The following is a 22,369-nucleotide window of genomic DNA, read 5'->3' as shown; positions in this document are numbered from 1 at the left end:
GGCATGGAGGCACTACCAACCTGCGGGTACTGCATGGTCTCCATGGTGCTGTCGAAGGCAGAGCGGAGCGAGGCGAAGCTGATGAGCACGTCCACCTCCGGGTGTTTCTTCATGGCGTCGCCCATGTTCTTATAGACAGGCAACAGGATCTCCTTATGGCCCCAGTAGAACTTCTGCTTGTGGTCCCCACTGGAACACATAGACAGTCACAACGTTAAGTATCGAAAGATGAACCAGACAAATAGATAAGCACGTGTGAACGCGCACACAGCTTGTTGTTATTTTCAACACCTCTCTGTGGTCTCGGGGCACGACAGTTAGAGTGGTATACAGGAAGTAGAGACAGGAAGAAAAGAAAGAGACACCTACGTGAATGGGTAGACCATGGCAGACACAGAGGGCTCATCCCTGGAGCAGGTGTAGTCAAAGTCCAGCATGCCCTGCACGGCCCGAGTCTGCATGCCCCACACGATGGACTTGGTCTGCTTGCTGAAGAGGGTTGACGCCTTGACTGCAGGGACAGGAACACACAGGGGACAAGGGAGGGAGAGGGGAAGGAGGAAAGATGGAGGGAGGGAGAGAGATGGAGGGGAAGGTTAACTACAAAATGCAAAGTCACTCAGGCAATGAACAGAGGTTTGGCATGCACACACACACGCACACACTCTGAGGGAGAAAAATAGCTTGATCTCCTTATTACCGCACCAGGAGAGAAAGGGCTTTTAACTCACTACAGAGAGGTACGAGCTTTAAAGAAGTCATATCCTGCTCTGCTAAGAGGTGTGATAGAGCAGGGCACACAACATCAACAGAAGACACATGGCAGGGCAAACAGTTACTAGACAGTGAAGGAACCGAACACTGACAGCCAGCCGCTGACTGAGACATCACAACCGACAGGAAACCACAGGTTAGTGAGACAGAAGCTGAACCCGCAACCATCCAAAACAACATGTTATCACTGTATATTTCTAGATGTCAGAAATCCCCCTCTAAGGACTACAAATGTGATCAGTAATGTAGTCGTCTATATGTCAATATTGTCTTAGTTGTTCCCATGGATGAAGCATTAGAACACCATAGAAATAAAAGCCACTTCTAGCACAGGCACATGAGAGAGGAGAGGACAGGAGCACAGCTCGAGGGCTTCACAGGGGGGCTAGGAGGAGAGCCATGTCCCAGGCCCACCCTAGTCAGTCTGTCTGACAGGGGAGTGTCCTACCTCCTGGACTGTCTGACGACGCCTGTCGCTCTGTGGCGCCACAACAATAAAAAAAAATAAAAAAAAAAAACAGAAACAATATAAATCAATATTATTACATTCAGAATTTGCGTAGATAATTCCCTCTGAAAGGGAAGGCTTTTCACAACAGATGCTGGGCTGATGTGGGCTGTGAGACCCCTAATGACCACCAGGGGGAGCTGGGACACAGAAACTCACATTTTATGAGAAAATAAAATTCTAGTCAATTCGGAAAATAAACAAAATTCCACATTTTCCTAATTAAAAAGCATTGAAGAGAATTGAAATGTCAGTGTATTTTCTGAATTGACTGGAATTTAAATGGAATTGACCCCAACCCGGCATTCTATTAAAACGTGGCAAGACTTTTACATAAATACTTCAGAAGCATCATTCTTACGTTTCACGTGTGTGTGTGTGTGTGTGTGTCTCTCTCTCTCTCATCGAGGAGCTCACCTGGAGGGGCCCCAGACTTGGCCTTCTTGGCAGCAGAGGCCCCGGTGCCAGTCTTGTTCTCAGAGAAGGAGGCTGTCCTGCTGGAGGCTGGGGTCTAGAGAGGACAGAGGAGAGAAAAGAGAGGGAAGAAAGGGGAAGAAGTGTTACATTCTGTTGAAGAGCTTATCATGTTAACACCTGCTCTGATGCACACATGCCTTCCTAGAACAGTCTCGATTTGAATGACTTCCCTAAAACGGTCATGTTTTGTTTTGTTTTGTGACAGCGCCACATTACATTCATAGAGAGAGAGCGAGAGAGTAGCACGGTGCGAGCTTTACAATGAAGCCTTGTGTGATAAACCTGCAGTGATACCAGCTGCACAGTAGGGCCCTATGTACAGTGGACTCATGTTGAACTTGCTTTAAAAACAATCTACATGCTGGGCCCCCACAGTTTAAATTCATTAAACGACATTCAGTTGAGCTGTGCTTAGAGTGAGTTTTGGGCTTCCTGGGGAATGCAGCATTGGCACTTTTGCGAACCTGTGCGTGTATTTGCTGCTTTCATATTTTTGCCCTTTTGCCCTGACATCATCCATCATCAAATGGATGTAGGCCCCCTTCCCATAACACACACATGACCACAGACGCATCTCTGAATGCCCCGGTGCAGCACATTACTAATGGAGCCCTGCAGAACACAGCACAGGCCTAGTGTATTGTCTCCTGGCTGCTATTTAAAAACCACAGTAGCATACAAAGCCAGGCAAATCTCTACACACAAAGACGCACCTCAGATTCCCTCGATGTGCCAGCATGGAAAACACGTCACCGCGAATCACAGTGTTTGAAAATCACGGTTTTTAAAATGTTTACATTTTTGATGTCATCGGGTATAAGTCTTATTTTCATATCATCACTGTTTGTCTAATAAATCACCGTGTGTGTTTATTTTGTGAAAATAACTATAATTTCAAATGTATTATTTATTTCCCTGAGCCTCCTTTTGCCATTGAAATGCTCTGTCTGATCGTGTGGGCATGCTGAAACAAATGTTAATATATTGACATACAGTCCTGATTGGCAGATAGGAGCCAACCCCACTTACCCCTTCAAAGTGGGAGGATACATATGCAAATAAATGGTGACTGGTCATTGGTCAGAATAATCAGATTATCCCACCTGAACAGGCTGAAATTCCAGGCATTTTCTCTCTCCAAAATCTCTTACATTAAAAAGGCAATATCATCATTTTCACAATTTCAGAGTGTTATTTTGAGCACAGTGTGGAAATATCATAAAAAACAGCCACATCACATTTTTGACCTCATTGAAAAGTGATAGAATTGCCCTGTAACTAATTATAGGCCCAGTGTAACCTACCGATGAACTGGCACTGGAGTTGAGCAGGAAGTTGGCGGTGTGGGCGGCGACGGGAGGCTCTTTGGGTATTGGTCGGTGGCCCAGCGCCATGCCGACAATGGCAGTCATGTGAGTCTCTGTGCCGAAGACATGGATGGGGATGCCAGTAGTCTTACCTGTGGAAACATGGCGCACGCACACACACACTGAATGTCTTCAGATGGTCGAGTGTGTCAATCAAAGCTAAAAAATAGCATTGGCTTGACATTTATCACAGAGGAAATTAGGAGAAATACAAGACCATGAACATCTCTCGCAAAGGTACTTTTATTTATTGTGGAGCTACTCACCCACTTCGCCCATGACCCTGAGGCCTTCCTGGTAGTTGGGGCCCCCACGGCGGACAAATATGGTGATCTCATGCTCCTTTATGGGGCCCTGGTAGTCCCTGATGGCTCGGACAATGCCCTGGAACAGAGACAAGACAGGATCTCAGAGAAGCCTAACCCTAGGGGAATCTAAATCACAATTGCTTCAGATATTGTGTTCAACTCTGTGGATACATTTTTATATCTACCTTAAATGTGGCTGCAACGTTAGTGAAGTTTGCGATGCTTCCTCCAATGATCAGGACTTTTCCGTCGGGGTGTTTCTCACGGGTCATCAGGGACAGGATGGTCTTGGCGTAGTCATAGGTCTGCTGTTCGCTGGGCGCTCCTGAATACTCCCCGTAATTGGCCAGCTCGTCAACTCCACCCAGGTCACAGATGGTGTCACTGTGTAGGAGGGATCCCATTGGATAAAAACACAAACACACAGGTGCAGGGACAATACACACAATCACCTCAAGAAAACATCTACAGTATACTGTACATTCAGTATAGTAGTGCATTGTGAAAATTGAATTATATCAACCTCTCTCTCCCAGTCTGTAAACACTGTTAAAACAATCTATACAAATAGACACTACTCCAATCCACAGAAGCATTCAGTCACAGTAGGTGTGTGTGTACGTTACGTCTCCTTATTCCTCTAGACTCTCTTTAAGATGGCATCGTTAGAGGATCTCATTTAACTTTCCACAGAACAAGCAGCAGCGTCTGGTCCCGGCTGCGCCATCAATCTGATTGTTGCATCACTAGCTGGTGCACTCTCCTAATGCTAAACCCAATTACAACCTAGGTAGCATAGCTTCGGAGCCAGCCAGACACTAAGCTAACAGGGCCATTAGCAACACCACAATGAAAGAATATGGGAGCGTTGAGAGAAACTCCAAACATGTTATTAGTAACATTGTTTGGCATGCTGAGGTGAAGGCGCATGGCTGAGATTGAGACATTGTGATTGGTGACTGTACCTGTAGACGACGGAAGCCCCTCCTCCTGCCACCATGGTCCAGATTCTTCCACGGGGGTTGAGCAGGGTGAGTTTGAGACTGGCACCACTCTTGGCATCCAGGTCTGCAATATAGGCCTCCTGCAAGAGCCAAAGGAAACGGTTAACTGAAGGTCCAGTGGTGGTAGTGAGAATGCAGGATTTCCTGATTGCAGAAGTAATCAGGCCAGACATCAGTTTGAGCACCACTTCATTAGGCTGTAATAAACCACTCATGTTGTTTCCTTTTCAAATTCATTTTATCCTGGTTCAACAACAGAGGATAAACATCTCTGGTAGCCCAGGTCCACACTTTCAAATATCAGTATTTCTCCTCAGATTCTTTTTTAATTTATGTGCACCTGCTCATGTGGGATGTTCCTGTGTGGTGAAACACTGATTTCTGATACTATTGGGAAAAGAAAACAGAATGTCCAGGCAGTAAAAACAGCCTGCTGCCAATCAGAGCTGGTTGTTTGTGACAGCGAGGGACACAGCTGGGGACACACCCAATCAAAGGCCCCCGCTGCTACCGTGGCTCCACCCCAGACTGACAGCAGCCCAATTAAAACGGGCCCGTCTGGTGCCGACAGCACCCAGACAGACCCTCTGTCTCAAAGCAGCTCAGACCCGCCAGAGCAACACGCACACATAGTAGTTTTTGCCAGTATGGTTAATGGTCTATCAAAACACAAGCCAATTAAATCATCAATACACACACAAAACTCTGGTCTAACATTTTAAATCTAGACTGGGCCATAGAAATTGAGACAAATAACAGAATATCTAAGCATAGAATCAGAACGTCTAATGAGGTCACTACATCCCTGTTGTCCCTGTAGCCCTCCACCCCGACGACCTTTGCTACTGGGGTGTGCTATGGTATCGCCATGGAGATAAGGTACTAACTCAGTATGAGTCAAGGCTGATTAATCTCTGTGCTACCCTTTCCCCCAGTCCCTTTCCTGATCAACATCCCTCTCCATAGCTGGGACAGCCAGAGGACTCATAAAATAGTAATGGAAGGAACGGAAACCTTTATCACTGTACAGGTGTGCATCTAGTCAGCAAAATCAACTAATGAGGAACCCGATATAGCATGTACATCTGTGATTTCTATGCAGATTAATTTAGGTGGAGGCTTATTTGAAAAGATATATGTCAAGTCTTTATCAGGGTTGGGGTCAAATCCATTTCAATTCCAGAAGTACACTGAAATTCAAATTCTCTGCCATGATTTTCAATGAGGAAAATGTTGAATTGGATTTACTTTCCGAATTGAGCCAAACTCTGGCCTTTACATGATACAATCGCTTTACAAGTAATTGTGTATAGTATTTTATGACTTCCTTGGAACTGCCCTTATCCTTCTAGTTCCTTCTACGTAACAAAATGGACATAGCAGCCTCTGGCTAGCAGTCAGGTGATTGTCCTCACCTCAGGGTAGGCCTCCCTGCCAAAGGGTGGAGGGAACTCAACGTCGCCCCATTTGGCCTTACAGAGGTAGTCAGCCGTGGCGTCGATCTTAGCCGCCATATCCAGCACAAACACGCCATCCTTCGTGACCACTGAGAGAAGGAAACAGAGAGAGAGAGAGACACGACATGAAAGGCAAATAGAAGCACGTTAGCCCGGGGCATTGCAGGGTTAAATACAGAAGGCAAACAACCACATCCTCTTATTGATATTCACTTGGCTTCTTCCACTGTGATTGGAATCAGAGTACTGCTCTCCATCTGTACCTCACCGCTTTCCATCCTACCTAAGTGGATTCGTTCTGGGGTCAGGTACGGTTGGAAACGGCACGGTTTTGTTTAGATAAACACTGGACACTGTGTGTCCGTTCGTTTAGTTTCCACAGAAACCTGCTCGTCTCCAGCAGTGCCACTGCGGGGGTGATCTCTACAATAGAACACGGGGAATGAGAGAGGACCATGTCCACCCCCAGGTGGCGTCCTAACCTCCCGAGTCCCTACTCACTCTGCAGGAAGGGGAGATTGGAGAGGCAGGGGGGTGTGGGGGAGACATCAAAGCAGGAGGGGAGGTCTCAGCAGCCCCAGTCCTCTCCCCTCCACAGGAACAGCTGCCACGGGGCATATAACCTGGTACTGATGACCAATTTACACCCTGATAAAACACACTGCAGTCATCAAACAGCAGGAACATGAATTATTCAAACCAGTTCCCCTCTCAGAATTAGAATGTTGTAATGAACTTCTGCTCCTCTATACGTTTTCCTACAAGGAGATGTTTTTAGATTCCGTCAGATCTTTATCATGTTTAGGCTGTGGTAGGAGGTTGGTAGGAGTGTTGGTTGTGGTAGGATTGTATGACAGGACCTACCCAGTGGGTTGATCTCAAGGTAGGTGAAGTACAGGTCTTCATACAGGTTGAACAGTCCAACGATGAAGCTGGCCAGAACCCTGCAGGAGGAAATAACCAGCCAACAAGTTCAACTGTTTTATAGCTACACCTTGACCTTTTAACTTTCCCTAAAACGCGGACAGACCCGTTCTCGTCCTTATTATGTGCAGGGAAATAAATATGGTTCAGTGGAAGATCTGCCAACTGACTGTTCATTCTAATTCATTTCCCTTGTGATAGCACTTTCCTTTCAAACAGTGAGTCACACCCTTTATATAGCACTAAATCCATAAAAACAAGAGCCAACATTAATGAGGAAGAAGTGAGAGAAAGAGGGAGGGGTGGAGGCAGTGTTGGAGGAGGAACCAGCTCTTTTCCACTGCACCTGTAAATTAGCTGGTAAGCCTCGCTACAACGATGGAAACATCTGATTTACTCCCGCCTCCTCCTGTCAAAACAGATGGGTGAAGGGCTGTGGTGGAGGCAGTATTTCCTCCTCTCTCCCTGCCTGTCTGTCTGTCTGTCAGCTGTGCAGGCACCTCTGTGGCCTTGTGACCACGTCAGTCTCCTGTCTGTCAGGAGGGCTACTCTAGCTGCCAGGAGAACCCTGGCCTCAGGCCCGACACATTGCACCCACAGTGACTAAGCTCATCTCCTACTGACAGGTTCTGATGGGGCTAGGCCCACCGCTCCGGTCGTGGATCCAAAGGAGGGAAAGAGGGTGAGGGGGGGGGGTGGTGAACAGTGCAGAGCCAACTTCCTCAATGTCAGCCGAGACCGTGGTGAGCCCAGCCCCTGCCTGCCTTCACAGAGAGTAGTTTCAAGCGAAGGGGGGGGGGGGGTCACTGTATCACACCCATCAAAATAAACGTCAGGCTCCAGGAACGTGCTCAGAATAAGGCTAAGGGGGATGAAAGGGGGGGGGGGGGCGATGATCGAAGAAAGGCGAGCTCGTAGTGGAGGGAGTTTGTCATTTCTCTAATGGAACTCACCCCCCTCCTCCTCCCTCCAGCATTACTGCATTTTCCCAGAGTACCTCCCCATCGCTTTCCCCTCTCTGTGTTTTGTAGTGAGTGGTGCTGCCATTGCTTACCAGCCAGCTTTAGTTTTACACAAGAACAACAGGTTCCTTCTCTAACCCTCAACTTCACTACCTCGGAATGAATGAGGTTCTCTCCCATAAATATACATTTTATTAACCTAGTATCCTGTTAATGTAGCGTGCAAATTCTCTCTTACAAAGTAGAAATCTGTTTTGAAATGAATGCACTGTCTCGCGCCACTCACGCTTTTTTGTCCGCGGCGACATGGGTCAGGAGCTGTTTCTTCACTGCGTCTTCGGTCAGCTTCTCGTCCACTCCTACCAGAAGCTTACTGGCCTTAGCGTCCACATCCCCCACGTCTACCCCTCCTTCATGGTGGAACAACACGTAGTCTCCCTCCCGTGTGGCGTAGATACACACGTAGAACTCCTCTTCCTGAGGGATAGGGAGACACACACACACACACACACACACACACAGGTCAGTTATAGACAACCAGAGACGTGTACGTCATTGAAGCCATTTGGGTAATTTACTCCAAAACGTATCTTCGTCACCGTTTTCGTTCTGTACTTAAAGTGCTCAATCTTGACAACTTGACTGCTGACATGCATCACTGTTTGGGATGGCATTAACAGGGGACAAATGAACAAAATACTAAAGTATCGTTTTTTTTTGTTGTTGTGGGTAATCCCTTTAAAGCCGCTCCTTGAGATTTGATGTACTGTTTAGCGAAGGTGCAGTACCTCACACTACTCATGAATAAAATGAAAGTAAGTTGGAAAACCTGTTCGGCTGCAGTCCTCTGTGAGGTAGCTAGACTAGAGAAATCGCATCACGTAGGTACTTCACCTGCTTGTGGGCTACGAATGGCTCGATGAGGAAGTTCTTCAGGATCCCCTTTGCTTTTCCCACCTGAGAAACACATACAGCACTTATTTTAGAAGCTCACAAACAGACATTGTGTTGGGGGGAGAAATAGAGAATTTATGGAGCAAGGCAGCAGCATTTAATTTGGCAAAACCATCATTAAATCCCACAGGAGACTACAATGCTATAATGACTATTCCTCTGAGCAGTTGAAGTGAGCCAGCTGTAGCGAGTCTGGAGGATCCTTCATAACGCAACAATGCACTCGTTTACAGGTACGTCCTCAGGACTAATTGAGGGAGAGAAGCAGAAAGAGAGAGAGAAAACGAGAGAGGGAGGCTATAAAAAGCAGAATGAATGAACACACCTCAAGGCCCCAAAGTGAACACAGAGCAGACAAACAAAATAAAAATCAGGCCACGGGAGAAGAAAGTAGAGTTGAATAAAGCCTGGGAAAAAAGGAGGCCCAAACTGACAGAGGATGACATCTACACAGAGCAGCAGTCTGGTATAGTCCTAGGTGAAATGAGAGATCATTTAGCTGGCTGTCACACTGCCTGTGTTAAAAGGTCCCCACGCATAAAACAACCAGGGACTGCCCGGGAGAGCAGCCAGCCGACAGAAGAAAAAAAAAAAAGAATGGAGAAAAAGGAGAAGGTTGACATTTCCAAGAGATGGAATAAAAAGGAGGGACGATGAAGGGAGAAAAGAGGCCATCTGATTAAAGACGAGCTGAGGCCAAATTAAACTGAAATAACCTCCATACTGATTCTCTCACTGCTCCCTAGAGAACGAGGGAGGAGACGGCAGAAGAGAGGGACGAAAAGGTTGGAGGAATATATTGATTAAGAAGCTCCAAAAAAATAAATAAAAAAAGGGGAGGAAGGTGAAACACGATTGAAGTTTTACACAAACTTAAAGTCGTGGCAAAAAAAGGGGTCAATTCAACAGATATGATGCACAATAACCCCTCATTTTCACACCCATTTGCCTGGAAACACATGAACTATCCTGGTCACACCCCATCACTGAGGGAAGCTATGGCGTCAAACAGTAGGGGAAATAGCCAGGCGAGGAGTCATCTCGACCTCTGGGAATAGTGATTTGGTAAGCTGAGGAGAAACAGAGTGATGGTTGTGAGAGGAGAGCGAGAACAAAAAAGCGAGCTGACAGACTAAATTGTTCACAGTTACTGAACTCTACCCAACCTCTTCTCTCTAGTCAAAACACAATCCGGTCTCTTTCAGACACACACAAACAGAATGTCATTCACTTACACAACTAACTAACACATACTGTAGCCCTCAATCTGTAGTATAAACCCCAGTACCACCCTCTAACCTCAATATCCAGTTACTCCACAAACACCTTAATATACGCACTACACACACACACATTGATTCTGTGTTGTAGATATGTGGTAGTAGAGTAGGGGCCTGAAAGAACACACTTAATGCGTTGTGAAATCTGTTGTGAATGTATTGTAATGTTTTTTTTAAATTGTATAACTGCCTTCATTTTGCTGCTGCTAAGGGGGAATCCATAATAAATACACTAACTATCCCATATACAGCTACCCATAGACACATCTAAGCAATGAAAACACACAACATACTGTGAAACATGTTCTATAACTGTAACAACTTAACCAGATTCTAAATGAACAGCAACAGCTGTTGAAGCCAGTCAAAATAAAATAATTCATCCAAATAGACGCCATCTTAAAAACCGTGAATTCATTTATTTCTTATTGATGGTCTCCAGCAGCGACTGACGTTTTCATCTAAAATGTCTGGCCCAGTGATATATCCAGCAGCCCACAGCTGCCTAACACACACACACACACACACCCTCGCTTAGCCCATAGTTTATGAAGCACACAAACATCTAAGTGGCACACAGAGTGATGGGCCTACTGTAGCGTGCTCGGCTTACACTGAAACCTGTTTACTCACAGGCAGGACTCTCCGTTTTCGGCTGACTGGCTTGATTGACTAGCACCTGACAGAGCAGCACAGATTGCTAATGAGCTCTCAGAGTTAAACATGCATCAAAACAAACACACTTAACTTGGATGGGTAGTACCAGTGGGCATGGGAAAGAGGGGATGAAGAGAGAAATAAGAGAAAAGAGAGGGCTGAGTGGAACCAAATGTTCTGCAGGAGACAGAGTAAACAGTGAGCAGAGTGAAAGTGTTCACTACGGTGCAGACTGAAGAGCCTTGTGGGAGATGGGTTTCAATGTGCATGACCAGGAATGGGCCTGAACCTAGCTGTAGTCACTGTATTTTGGAGGATCCACTTCAGGATGACTTGGTGTGTGTGTTTTTGTATTTATAATAATAATAATAAATAAATAAATAAATAAATAAATAAAATATGTATGTGTGTGTGGGGGGGGGCAATGACCTACCATGGTCTCTCTCATGAGGCGGGTCTTCAGCCACTCTTGGACACCTTTCAGGTCCAGGTTGACACCTACCAGTCCCAGCTTCCCCCGCCGCTTGATCAGCTGGTCTGGCTTCACTACCAGCCGCTAGGGAACAGACAACACGGTCGAACTGTTAGCATCACAACACCAGCATAATGGCCATAAGTGACTGATTTAGTGAACATCCTTAGACTAGACTACCCATCACAGGATAACGTAGTTAGCCTCACATTAAGAAATTGCTCATTTGTTGTAGACCAGGAGGTAGGTTTCCGGGTCCTCCCTCAAATCAAAGTTTATTGGTAGCGTACACAGGTTTGCAAATGTTGTCGCAGGTGCTGTGAAAATGCTTGTGTTTGTAGCTCCAGCAGTGCAGTAACACACACATATTGCAAAACAGTTAAAATAAATAAATATCAGAACGAGTGTGGAATATTATATATAGTGCATTCGGGAAAGTATTCAGACCCCTTGATTTCTTCCACATTTTCTTACGTTACAGCCTTACTCTAAAATTGATTAAATAAAAACATCAAAAGTAACAGTCAGTATCTGGTGTGGCCACCAGCTGCATTAAGTACTGCAGTGCATCTCCTCCTCATGGACTACACCAGATTTGCCAGTTCTTGCTGTGAGGTGTTACCCCACTCTTTCACCAAGGCACCTGCAAGTTCCCGGACATTTCTGGGGGCAATGGCCCTAGCCCTCACCCTCCGATCCAACAGGTCCCAGACGTGCTCAATGGGATTGAGATCCGGGCTCTTCGCTGGCCATGGGAGAACACTGACATTCCTGTCTTGCAAGAAATCACGCACAGAACGAGCAGTATAGCATTGTCATGCTGGAGGGTCATGTCAGGATGAGCCTGCAGGAAAGGTACCAAATGAGGGAGGAGGATGTCTTCCATGTAATGCACAGCGTTGAGATTGCCTGCAATGACAACAAGCTCAGTCCGATGATGCTGTGACACACCGCCTCAGACCATGACGGACCCTCCACCTCCAAATCGATCCTACTCCAGAGTACAGGCCTCGGTGAAACGCTCATTCCTTCGACGATAAACGTGAATCCGACCATCAGCCCTGGTGAGACAAAGCCACGACTCGTCAGTGAAGAGCACTTTTTGCCAGTCCTGTCTGATCCAGCGACGGTGGGTTTGTCGCCAGTGATGTCTGGTAAGGACCTGCCTTACAACAGGCCTACAAGCCCTCAGTCCAGCCTCTCTCAGCCTATTGCGGACATTCTGAGCACTGATGGAGGGATTGTGTTCCTGGTGTAACTCGGGCAGGTGTTGTTGCCATCCTGTACCTGTCCCGCAGGTGTGATGTTCGGATGTACCGACCCAACACCGATGTGCAGGTGTTGTTACACGTTGTGTGCCACTGCGAGGACGATCAGCTGTCCATCCTGTCTCTCTGTAGTGCTGTCTTAGGCGTCTCACAGTACAGACATTGTAATTTATTGCCCTGGCCACATCTGCAGTCCTCATGCCTCCTTGCAGCATGCCTAAGGCACATTCACGTAGATGAGCAGGGACCCTGGGCATCTTTCTTTTGGTGTTTTCCAGAGTCAGTAGAAAGGCATCTTTAGTGTCTTAAGTTTTCATAACTGTGACCTTAATTGCCTACCATCTGTAAGCTGTTAGTGTCTTAACGACCGTTCCACAGGTGCATGTTCATTAATTGTTTATGGTTCATTGAACAAGCATGGGAAACAGTGTTTAAACCCTTTACAATGAAGATCTGTGAAGTTATTAGGATTTTTATGAATTATCTTTGAAAGACATGGTCCTGAAAAAGGGACGTTTCTTTTTTTGCTGAGTTTATAAAAGGTCCAACAGTTGACAGTGCATGTCAGAGGAAAAAAATCAAGCCATGAGGTCAAAGGAATTGTCTGTAGAGCTCTGAGACAAGATTGTGTCGAGACACAGATCTGGGGAAAGATACAAAAAAAAAAAAATGTCTGCACCATTGAAGGTTCCCAAGAACATAGTGGCCTCCATTCTTAAATGGAAGGCGTTTGGAACCACCAAGACGCATCCTAGACATGGCCACCCAGCCAAACTGAGGAATAGGGGGAGAAGGGCCTTGGTCAGGGAGGTGATCAAGAACCCGATGGTCACTCTGACAGAGCTCCAAAGTTCCTCTGTGGAGATGGGAGAACCTTCCAGAAGGACAACCATCTCTACAGCACTCCACCAAATCAGGCTTTTATGGTACAGCGGCCATATGGAAGCCACTCCTCAGTAAAAGGCACATGACAGCCCGCTTGAAGTTTACCAAAAGGCACTTAAAGGACTCTCAGACCATGAGAAACAAGATTCTCTGGTCTGAATGCCAAGCCTCACGTCTGGAGGAAACCTGGCACCATCCCTAAGCATGGTGGTGGCAGCATCATGCTGTGGGGATGTTTTTCAAAGGCAGGGACTGGGAGACTAGTCAGGATCAAGGGAAAGATGAACGGAGCAAAGTACAGAGAGATCCTTGATGAAAACCTGCTCCAGAGCGCTTAGGACTGGGGTGATGGTTCACCTTCTAACAGGACAACGACCCTAAGCACACAGCCAAGACAACGCAGGAGTGGCTTCAGGACTAGTGTCTGAATGTCCTTGAGTGGCCCAGCCAGAGCCTGGACTTGAACCCAATCTCTGCAGAGACCTGAAAATAGCTTTGCAGCGACGCTCCCCATCCAACCTGGAAGAGTTGAGAGGTTCAGCAGAGAAGAATGGGAGAAACTCACCAAATACAGGTGTGCCAAGCTTGTAGCGTCATACCCAAGAAGACTCAAGTTTGTAATCGCTGCCAAAGGTGCTTCAAAGTACTGAGTAAAACGTCTGAATACTTATGTAAATGTCATATGTTTTTTATTTTTAATACATTTGCAAGCATTTCTAAAAACCTGTTTTTGCTTTGTCATTATGGGGTATTGTGTGTAGATTTAAAAAAAAAAAAAAATACTCAGATTTAAACCATTTTAGAATAAGGCTGTAAAGTAACAAAATATGGAAAAGTCAAGCGGTCTGAATACTTTCCGAATGCACTGTATGTATGTATGTATGCATGTATGGATATTATACAGTACAAGTCAAAAGTTTGGACACACCTACTCATTCCAGGGTTCTTTATTTGTACTGTTTTATACATTGTAGAATAATAGAGAAGACATCAAACTATGAAATAACACATATGGAATCATGTAGTAACAAAAAAAAAAGAGTTAAACAAATCAAAATATATTTCAGATTATTCAAAGTAGCCAAAAGTGTGCAAAGCTGTCATCAAGGCAAAGGGTGGCTACTTTGAAGAATCTCAAATATATTTAGATTTGTTTAACACTTTTTTGGTTACTACATGATTCCATGTGTGTTATTTCATAGTTTTGATGTCTTCGCTCTTAATCTACCATGTAGAAAATAGTCAAATTAAAGAGAAACCCTGGAAGGAATAGGTGTGTCCAAACTTTTGACTGGTACTGTATATATTTTTATTTTATTTAACTAGGCAAGTCAGTTAAGAACAAATTCTTATTTACAATGACGGCCTACCATGGCCAAGCCCTATCCCAGACAACGTTGGGGCAATTGTGCGCCACCCTATGGGACTCCCAATCACGGCCGGTTGTGATACAGCCTGGAATTGAACCAGGGTCTGTAGTGCCGCCTCTAGCACTGAGATGCAGTGCCTTAGACCGCTGCGCCACTCGGGAGCCCACTATATAGACGGTATATGAATAGAAAAGGTGTGTACAACAGTAGTTATAGGGGATGAGCCTTGACTAGAAAACAGTATATACATATGATGTGGGTAAAACGGTATGTAAACATTATTGAAGTGACCAGTGTTCAATCAATCTATGTACATAGGGCAGGAGTCACTAAGGTGCAGGGTAGAGTACCAGGTGGTAACCGGCTAGTAACAGTGACTAAGGTAGTGGTGACTGTTCAACACTGTTGGCCTGGAGATTGATGCATAACAGCTTCTGTCTCTCGGTCCCTCCTTCCGTTCCTCCATACTCCCCCCTCCCCCTGGCTGCTACCTCTCTTGGGTTAAATCAGAGATCGAGAAGTTACTTATGAGACTTGAGCCATTATCATCCGGAGAGCTGCCAGGCAGAGAGGGCCCAGGGTGAAAGTTAATGGAATTCCCTAATCAATCCTTTCACATCGGTTCATGTGTATCGGGGCCTACACCTGCCCTCCTCCATCCTTCTCCTCCTCCACCCTTCCATACCTCACTGCATCCGGCTTGATGAAGCACTAAAACAGCCTCCCAGCTGAGTGAGTGAGACAGACAGACAGACATATATTTTACCCTGGGAGATGAGTCATACTGTAATTCTATTAGACCCCTCTTTCTCCCAGACTCCTCCTCCATCTCTGAGGTAATTATGACTGCTCTTAAAGAGAGTGTCTCCTCCCATTGTGGATGTCACTTTTTATTCCTCATGATACATTCCGATGACGATGCGGATATTCATTCTCCTCTACATTGACTTTACGTTTTACAGCCAGAAGAGTGGCTGGAATGAAGATGGGCCTGCTAGCCAGGACGTTAGGTTCCTAACGAGAGCCAGGAGACCACTCTACTCTTCCATTAGCCTAAGTGATTGTGTCCGCAAAATAAATGTAGCATTTCACACAGGCTGCAGTCAGGGAAGGTGGCTGCTGTGATAGTCATGGAGACAGATTTATGACTATAATGTGGCCAAACTGAATCTACTGACTGCAATGTAATATAATCCTTGTTTTGAGCAAACATTTAACCTTGCGTGGGTCAGTCATCCTTATGAAGAAATAGTTGTTGTCTGAAAAGGCAGTCGTGCCATTGACCATTGGTGATTGAATGACATAAGAGCTGCTGTTAAGATATAGGTACTAGGTCGGTATTGGGTTCTAAAATGGGCCTTCGATGGGTCAGTTATTCCTTACCTCAGTGAGCAGCCAGGGGTGGTCCTGCGCCAGCCGGTCAAAGTCGGTCTCGGTCGTCACGTTGGCATAGCGGAACCTGTTCTGGACAGCTGCAGATGTACAGATGTACTTATAGAGGAACTCCTTCCCTGTCTGCTCTGAGATGGCTTTGGCCGACATGGTAGATCAGAGAACAGTGGTCTGAGAGGAGAGAGAGAGGTTGAAAGCGAGAGAGAGAGAGATTAGGTAAACCCGATTATAACCACAGGTGCATACCAGTACAGGGTGACTAGCTTAAGTATAATATATTCTAGTTATGCTCCCAAATATGACACATCAGAGAGGACAGGCCTACCTTTAACAACAGCAGCCTCTTACATGATAATTATGGTATATAGTGAGCTATTCATTTACACACAAACTGCAGATCAGAGGTCTCTATGTTGTAGGATCTGCCCCGTCATCTCTTCAGTATGCTATCCTTTATTGGCCCAGCTAAAAAAATTAAAAAAATCCTTGTCCAGGCAGGCAGTGATGCGGAGGCTAAGTTGATTAGCCCAGGTCTAGGATCTGCACTCTAATGGAGTAACGGGCCCTCATCTGGCTGCCACAAACAAAATCAGGTGAACCCTGAGACAGACACACAGCTTTAATCACCAGAGACAGCACAGAGAGGGGGCCTGGAGTTAGTGTAGAGGACAATAACCAGACACACACACACACACACACACGACTAAACAACCTTCAGAGAGGCTGATGCATTGCTGTCTCAAACAAACAGAAACAATCCCCCCCCCACACACACATAGACATACCTTGAACCTACTGCTATTGAATAAAGGGTGTAGTCAGTGTTTGTAGTGCTAGGAATAAACAGTGGGTAAAGGAGAGGACTCTCTACTATGAACTACACATTATGAGACGTGTCAGACGTGCAGTCTCATACACAAACAAGATAAGGACGATGGCCCGATTGTCAGACTACTATGATGTCATGGTCGCGTGTATAAACCCTGTAACGGGTGAAGGGTCGTCCTGGTATGACGTAGTGACCCGGAACTCCATACTAGGGATATTCCCAAGAGACTATTAAAAAGGCAGCTGTCTGTCAGCACACATGTATAAAAAAAAATCATAAATGAGATATTTGGAGAGGGTCAGGACAAAGGATTTGATCATTCTTAAATGAACATTTAATTATTGTGAAAACGCTAAAGTTTGAGGGGGAAATTTGCACATTGAATTTAAGCAAAAACACCAAAACCCAATAGGATGTGTAAATCGAACGTTGTTTTCCTTTCATGGCAAAGACAAGGGTTGTGACCCTTTCGGGCATCCTCCTGCTGGCTTAAATGAAGCCATATGCTAAATAGGACAAACTCAGTTCTGAATGCCTAGTCTACTGGGACCACGTCAGTCAGTCAACCTAGAAAGTACTTTAAATCACACACTATGTTGCCTCTGCAACAGAACAGTCAATATATTTGGATTTGAAAATGAAATGTTCATTAATCATGAAGAAAAATTATTCTGAACATTATAGAGCAGAATGTGGTACTTGGATGTCCAGACTCACAGTACCAAACGTGACCAACCCCCATCCTCCACCACACCCCCTGCCCCCTCGGTATCCCTCAGCCCCCCCTCTCTTTCCTTCCGCCAGCACAATGTGCATATTCTTTTGTTATTGATCTGGCCTTGGTTTTCTGCTACAGTCACTCGGCAGAGCTTTATCATTGATTTTACCACAGACCAGATGGATATCAATGATGAGAAATATGTCCTATTACTGTGCTGATACAAACCCACTCAGTCACTAGTCTCCGTAATATCACTACTAAGAAATTGACAATAAAACAACAAGTTGCTCTTCAGTATTCTTGCGGTGATGGACCACCCAGTCAACTTGCTCTCTGTGCCCTTCATCAGATAGAGAGCCCTGTGGCCTCCCGGGTGGCGCAGTGGTGTAAGGCACTGCATCGCAGTGTTGCAGCGTCACTACAGCCTGTGGTCCGATCCCAAGTGGGTGTTAAGAAGCGCAGCTTGGCGGGTCATGTTTCGGCGGACACATGACTCGACCTTCGCGTCTCCAGAGCCCGTTGGGGGAGTTGCAGCAATGAGACAAGATCGTAATTGGATAGCATTTGGATGTCACATAAAGGGGGTAAAATTCAATTAAATTCAGATAAAGAGCCTGATATCTACTAGAGAAGGCTTTGCTCTGGGTTGCTGCCCTGCTAGCCATTGATTAGATAAATGAATGGAGGTGGTGTCGGAGCATCTTCAGTATTGATCCCTCTTCTCCTCTTCTTCCTGAGTCACTATAGCTCTGGTCCGAGGCCAATATAACACTGGATGGGAGGAGAGACAGACTCACTACAGTACATCTGTCTATTTACTCTCCGCTAGCGGCTTGTCAGCGTTATGAAATATCACCCTTCCTCGCCAACATTAATGATCCAGTGCGGATAACATTGATCAAGAGCGGTTGAAGCGCAACGCTTGTAGACTGCTAGATGAGGCACACAAACGGATGAAGGCACATATACACTAGAAAATATGCATATCACACACACACACACACACACACACACACACACACACACACGAAAACCACTGACACCTACAGCAGAAACACAAGCTTCTTCTCATCAGAAAATCTGATCAATTCTGTTTCTGTGAAAAGCACTGTCTTTCACAGCACTGAAGTCAGAATGCAATTAACCTTAACCTGGCCTGGTCCACTACACCTCCAGATTACCTTCCCTTATACTACAACAACACCAAAACATCTGCACCTGGGTCTGACAGGTAGAAATTACAAAAATACTTCAGGGGCTTCAAAAATCAAAAGAAGCATCTGTCTGCCTGCTAGAGAAGATATCTGTCGGGACTAATGAACTTGGGGAAAGCAAGGAAGTGCTTTCAAAAAAGCAAAAGCTGTGTTTTGAGAGTGGACTAATAATGCATGCTTTGTGTCAATTAAGATTCTCTATGAATCGCATTCCAAGTTTATTCAAATGCATGATCACTTGAACATTCTGACTTAAAAAGAATACCTAAGGCAAAGGTAGCTGAATTAAATGACTATCGCCCCGTAGCACTCACTTCTGTCATCATGAAGTGCTTTGAGAGACTAGTCAAGGATCACATCACCTCCACCCTACCTGACACCCTAGACCCACTCCAATTTGCGTACCGCCCCAATAGGTCCACAGACGATGTAATCGCCATCACACTGTACACTGCCCTGTCCCACCTGGACAAGAGGAATACCTATGTAAGAATGCAGTTCATTGAATGCTGAGCTGTAGTTAACACCATAATAGCCTCCAAGCTCATCATTAAGCTTGAGGCCCTGGGTCTCAACCCCGCCCTGTGCAATTGGGTCCTAGACTTCCTGACGGGCGGCCCCCAGGTGGTGAAGGTAGGAAACAACATCTCCACTTCGATGATCCTCAACACTGGGGCCCCACAAGGGTGCGTGCTCAGCCCCCTCCTGTACTTCCTGTTCACCTATGACTGCGTGGCCATGCACGCCTCCAACTCAATCATCAAGTTTGCAGACGACACAACAGTGGTAGGTTTGATTACCAACAACGACGAGACAGCCTATAGGGAGGAGGTGAGGGCACTCGGAGTGTGGTGTCAGGAAAACAACCTCTCACTCAACTTCAACAACGGAAATGATTGTGGACTTCAGGAAACAGCAGAGGGAGAACCTCCCCCATCCACATCAACGGGACAGCAGTGGAGAAGGTGGAAAGTTAAGTTCCTTGGCGTACACATCACGGACAAACTGGAATGGTCCACCCACACCGACAGTGTGGTGATTAAGGCGCAACAGCGCCTCTTCAACCTCAGGAGGCTGAAGAAATTTGGCTTGTCACCTAAAACTCTCAACCTTTTACAGATGCACAACTGAGATCATCCTGTCGGGCTACATCACCGCCTGGTAAGGCAACTGCACAGTCTCTAACCGCAGGGCTGTCCAGAGGGTGGTGCGGTCTGCACAACGCATCACCGGTGGGCAAACTACCTGCCCTCCAGGACACCTACAGCACCCAATGTCACAATGGTCCACAAGGCCAAAAAGATCATCAAGGACAACAACCACTACCATCCAGAAGGCGAGGTCAATACAGGTGCATCAAATCTGGGACCGAGAGACTGACAAACAGCTTCTACCTCAAGGCCATCAGACTGTTAAACAGCCATCACTAACACAGAGAGCCTGCTGCCAACATACAGACTTGAAATCATTTGCCACTTTAATAAATGGATCACTAGTCACTTTAATAATGTTTAAATATCTTGCATTACTCATCTCATATGTATATACTGTATTTTATACCATGTATTGCATCTTGCCGATGCCGCTCTGTCATTGCTCATCCATATATTTATATGTATATATTCTTATTCCATTCCTTTACTTAGATTTGTGTGTATTAGGTAGTTGTTGTGGAATTGTTAGATTACTTGTTAGATATTGCTGCACTGTCGGAACTAGAAGCACAAGCATTTCTCTCCACTCACAATAACATTGCTAACCGTATAAGACCAATAAAATTTGATTTGATTTAGTCAAAGACATGCCATGCCAAAGACACGACTAAATAAATAAATAAATAAATAACTACATTAAGGGTAATACGGACATTTTCTAAACAAATAAACATGACACAGCCCATGAGTCGACACATTTTAAAAGAAACTATAGTAAGCTAAGCCGTGGCCACAATAACACTTTCATAAGGTCTTCATTCTTTATGAAGTCAAGACTGGTACTGTTGATTGACCAGTTCAACTCGTCCTGTGTCTCTCTTTATTTCCCTTACTCAGTCCACACACACACACACACACACACACACACACACACACACACACACACACACACACACACACACACACACACACACACACAACCTTCAGAGAGGCTGATGCATTGCTGTCTCAAACAAACCAGGGGCGGAAATCCCGGGGGGGACACGACCCCCCCCCATCCTGGGAAAAATATGATTTGTCCCCCCCAATATATCACTGAAACATAACTATGTAATTTAAATAATACGCAATGAAAGCAATTGTGCTGATTATAGACACTTAATAGCGCGTTTTTAAGTTTCAAAAGATTGCGACACCCCGGCCCTTTGCCTCAAAATGGTTTGATCCACTGCCAGTTCCTTAGCTTGCTACGTAACTGCCGTGAGGTTCATCCAGTCAATCGCGCACACACACACTAGCTGTATATGCAGAGCTAGCGCGCAAATATTAACTATTAAGCTAGCTAGTACCTATTCCATTTATGTGGCGTCGTCAAAGATGGAATCAGCATACAGATGATGTAAGTTAGTGCTTTAAAGTCCCTGTGATAAGGTTAGCGATAAACTTAAGTCCAAACTGAACAGAACTACACTCTCATCTACCATTGTCTTAAATATATTTAATGGTCTCGTTGCAAAAGCTAAATTGTCGCAAGGGAACTTTTATTTATTTATTTTATTTCACCTTTATTTAACCCGGGTAGCAAAGATTATAGCAAACACCACTGAAACTGAATTGGTGCTCGCTAGCTTTGCAAATTCAGCTATTGTTGGAAGCCAGCCAATATGAAACAAACTATTAAAATTACAAAAGGTTGCAGCATATGTTGTGTAAATGGTGAACTCATACAGCTGTCAACTCTTGTCATTTTAATCCGTTTCACATTTGCTAGCTACCTTTTAGATCGAAGCCCATATAGAATGATTGAAGATGATAGAAGCCCATCTCCTACTGTAAATAACCTACACACTGTGTGTGTAGCCAGCCAGGTAGAAAAATGGCAGAAAAATAAGACGGACATCAGAGTATTTTTCAATACACCAAAACGCATAGTAAGAACCCTAGTAGCCTAATATCTCAAAGACTAGTTGATAAAATGTTCATAAGAAAGAAATGAAATTCTAATGGAAATGTTTCACAATGATGTCATTAGGCAGAGCAGGCAACAGATGGCACACAGACAGCAGAGTTGGGGACAGATATGCAGGGACAGACTGGCAGAGACAGGGAGTCTCAGGTAAGTTTGTTGAGTCTTTGTTTGGCAACATTATGAAAGGTTCTCAATTTTTTTGACTTGTAAAATAGGAACATAATTGGAAAATGCCATGGATACTCTCAACTTAAACTGGTGACTGAACTAAGATTTGTTAAAGGCAATGGTATTGCTGTTGTGATTAGTTGTGTAGTTTTGGGTACCGGTAGTTAGGAGTATGGCAAACACCTTATTTCTTTGGTTCCTCAATATACATTTACCATATTACAATGTAGGCTATGTGTTACAGCACTACTTTTG

The 22,369-nt window shown here is 45.2% G+C and overlaps 1 protein-coding gene across 2 annotated transcripts in view; it reads right to left on the bottom strand.

Moving 5' to 3' along the window:
• Positions 1-22,369, bottom strand: part of LOC106607281 (ATP-citrate synthase) — a 32,246-nt gene that overhangs the window by 9,256 nt on the left and 621 nt on the right. Inside the window, exons 2-15 of one of the 2 annotated variants that reach the window (XM_014204090.2) lie at positions 16,051-16,230; positions 11,106-11,228; positions 8,676-8,738; positions 8,068-8,258; positions 6,760-6,839; positions 5,854-5,984; positions 4,400-4,518; positions 3,620-3,818; positions 3,393-3,510; positions 3,064-3,218; positions 1,700-1,793; positions 1,223-1,252; positions 370-511; positions 21-189 (exon numbers count right to left, since the gene is read on the bottom strand). In XM_014204090.2, coding sequence (XP_014059565.2) covers positions 21-189; positions 370-511; positions 1,223-1,252; positions 1,700-1,793; positions 3,064-3,218; positions 3,393-3,510; positions 3,620-3,818; positions 4,400-4,518; positions 5,854-5,984; positions 6,760-6,839; positions 8,068-8,258; positions 8,676-8,738; positions 11,106-11,228; positions 16,051-16,209 — 1,773 coding nt within the window. In that variant the 5' untranslated portion in view covers positions 16,210-16,230. The remainder of the gene's footprint in view (positions 1-20; positions 190-369; positions 512-1,222; positions 1,253-1,699; positions 1,794-3,063; positions 3,219-3,392; positions 3,511-3,619; positions 3,819-4,399; positions 4,519-5,853; positions 5,985-6,759; positions 6,840-8,067; positions 8,259-8,675; positions 8,739-11,105; positions 11,229-16,050; positions 16,231-22,369) is intronic. The other variant, XM_045720594.1, reaches the window with a different exon arrangement.

The sequence above is a fragment of the Salmo salar genome, chromosome ssa06 (genome assembly GCF_905237065.1).
Source record: "Salmo salar chromosome ssa06, Ssal_v3.1, whole genome shotgun sequence".
NCBI lineage: Eukaryota > Metazoa > Chordata > Actinopteri > Salmoniformes > Salmonidae > Salmo > Salmo salar.
Note: the sequence above shows the minus strand (reverse complement) of the source record. Positions and strands in the feature narration are given on the sequence as shown.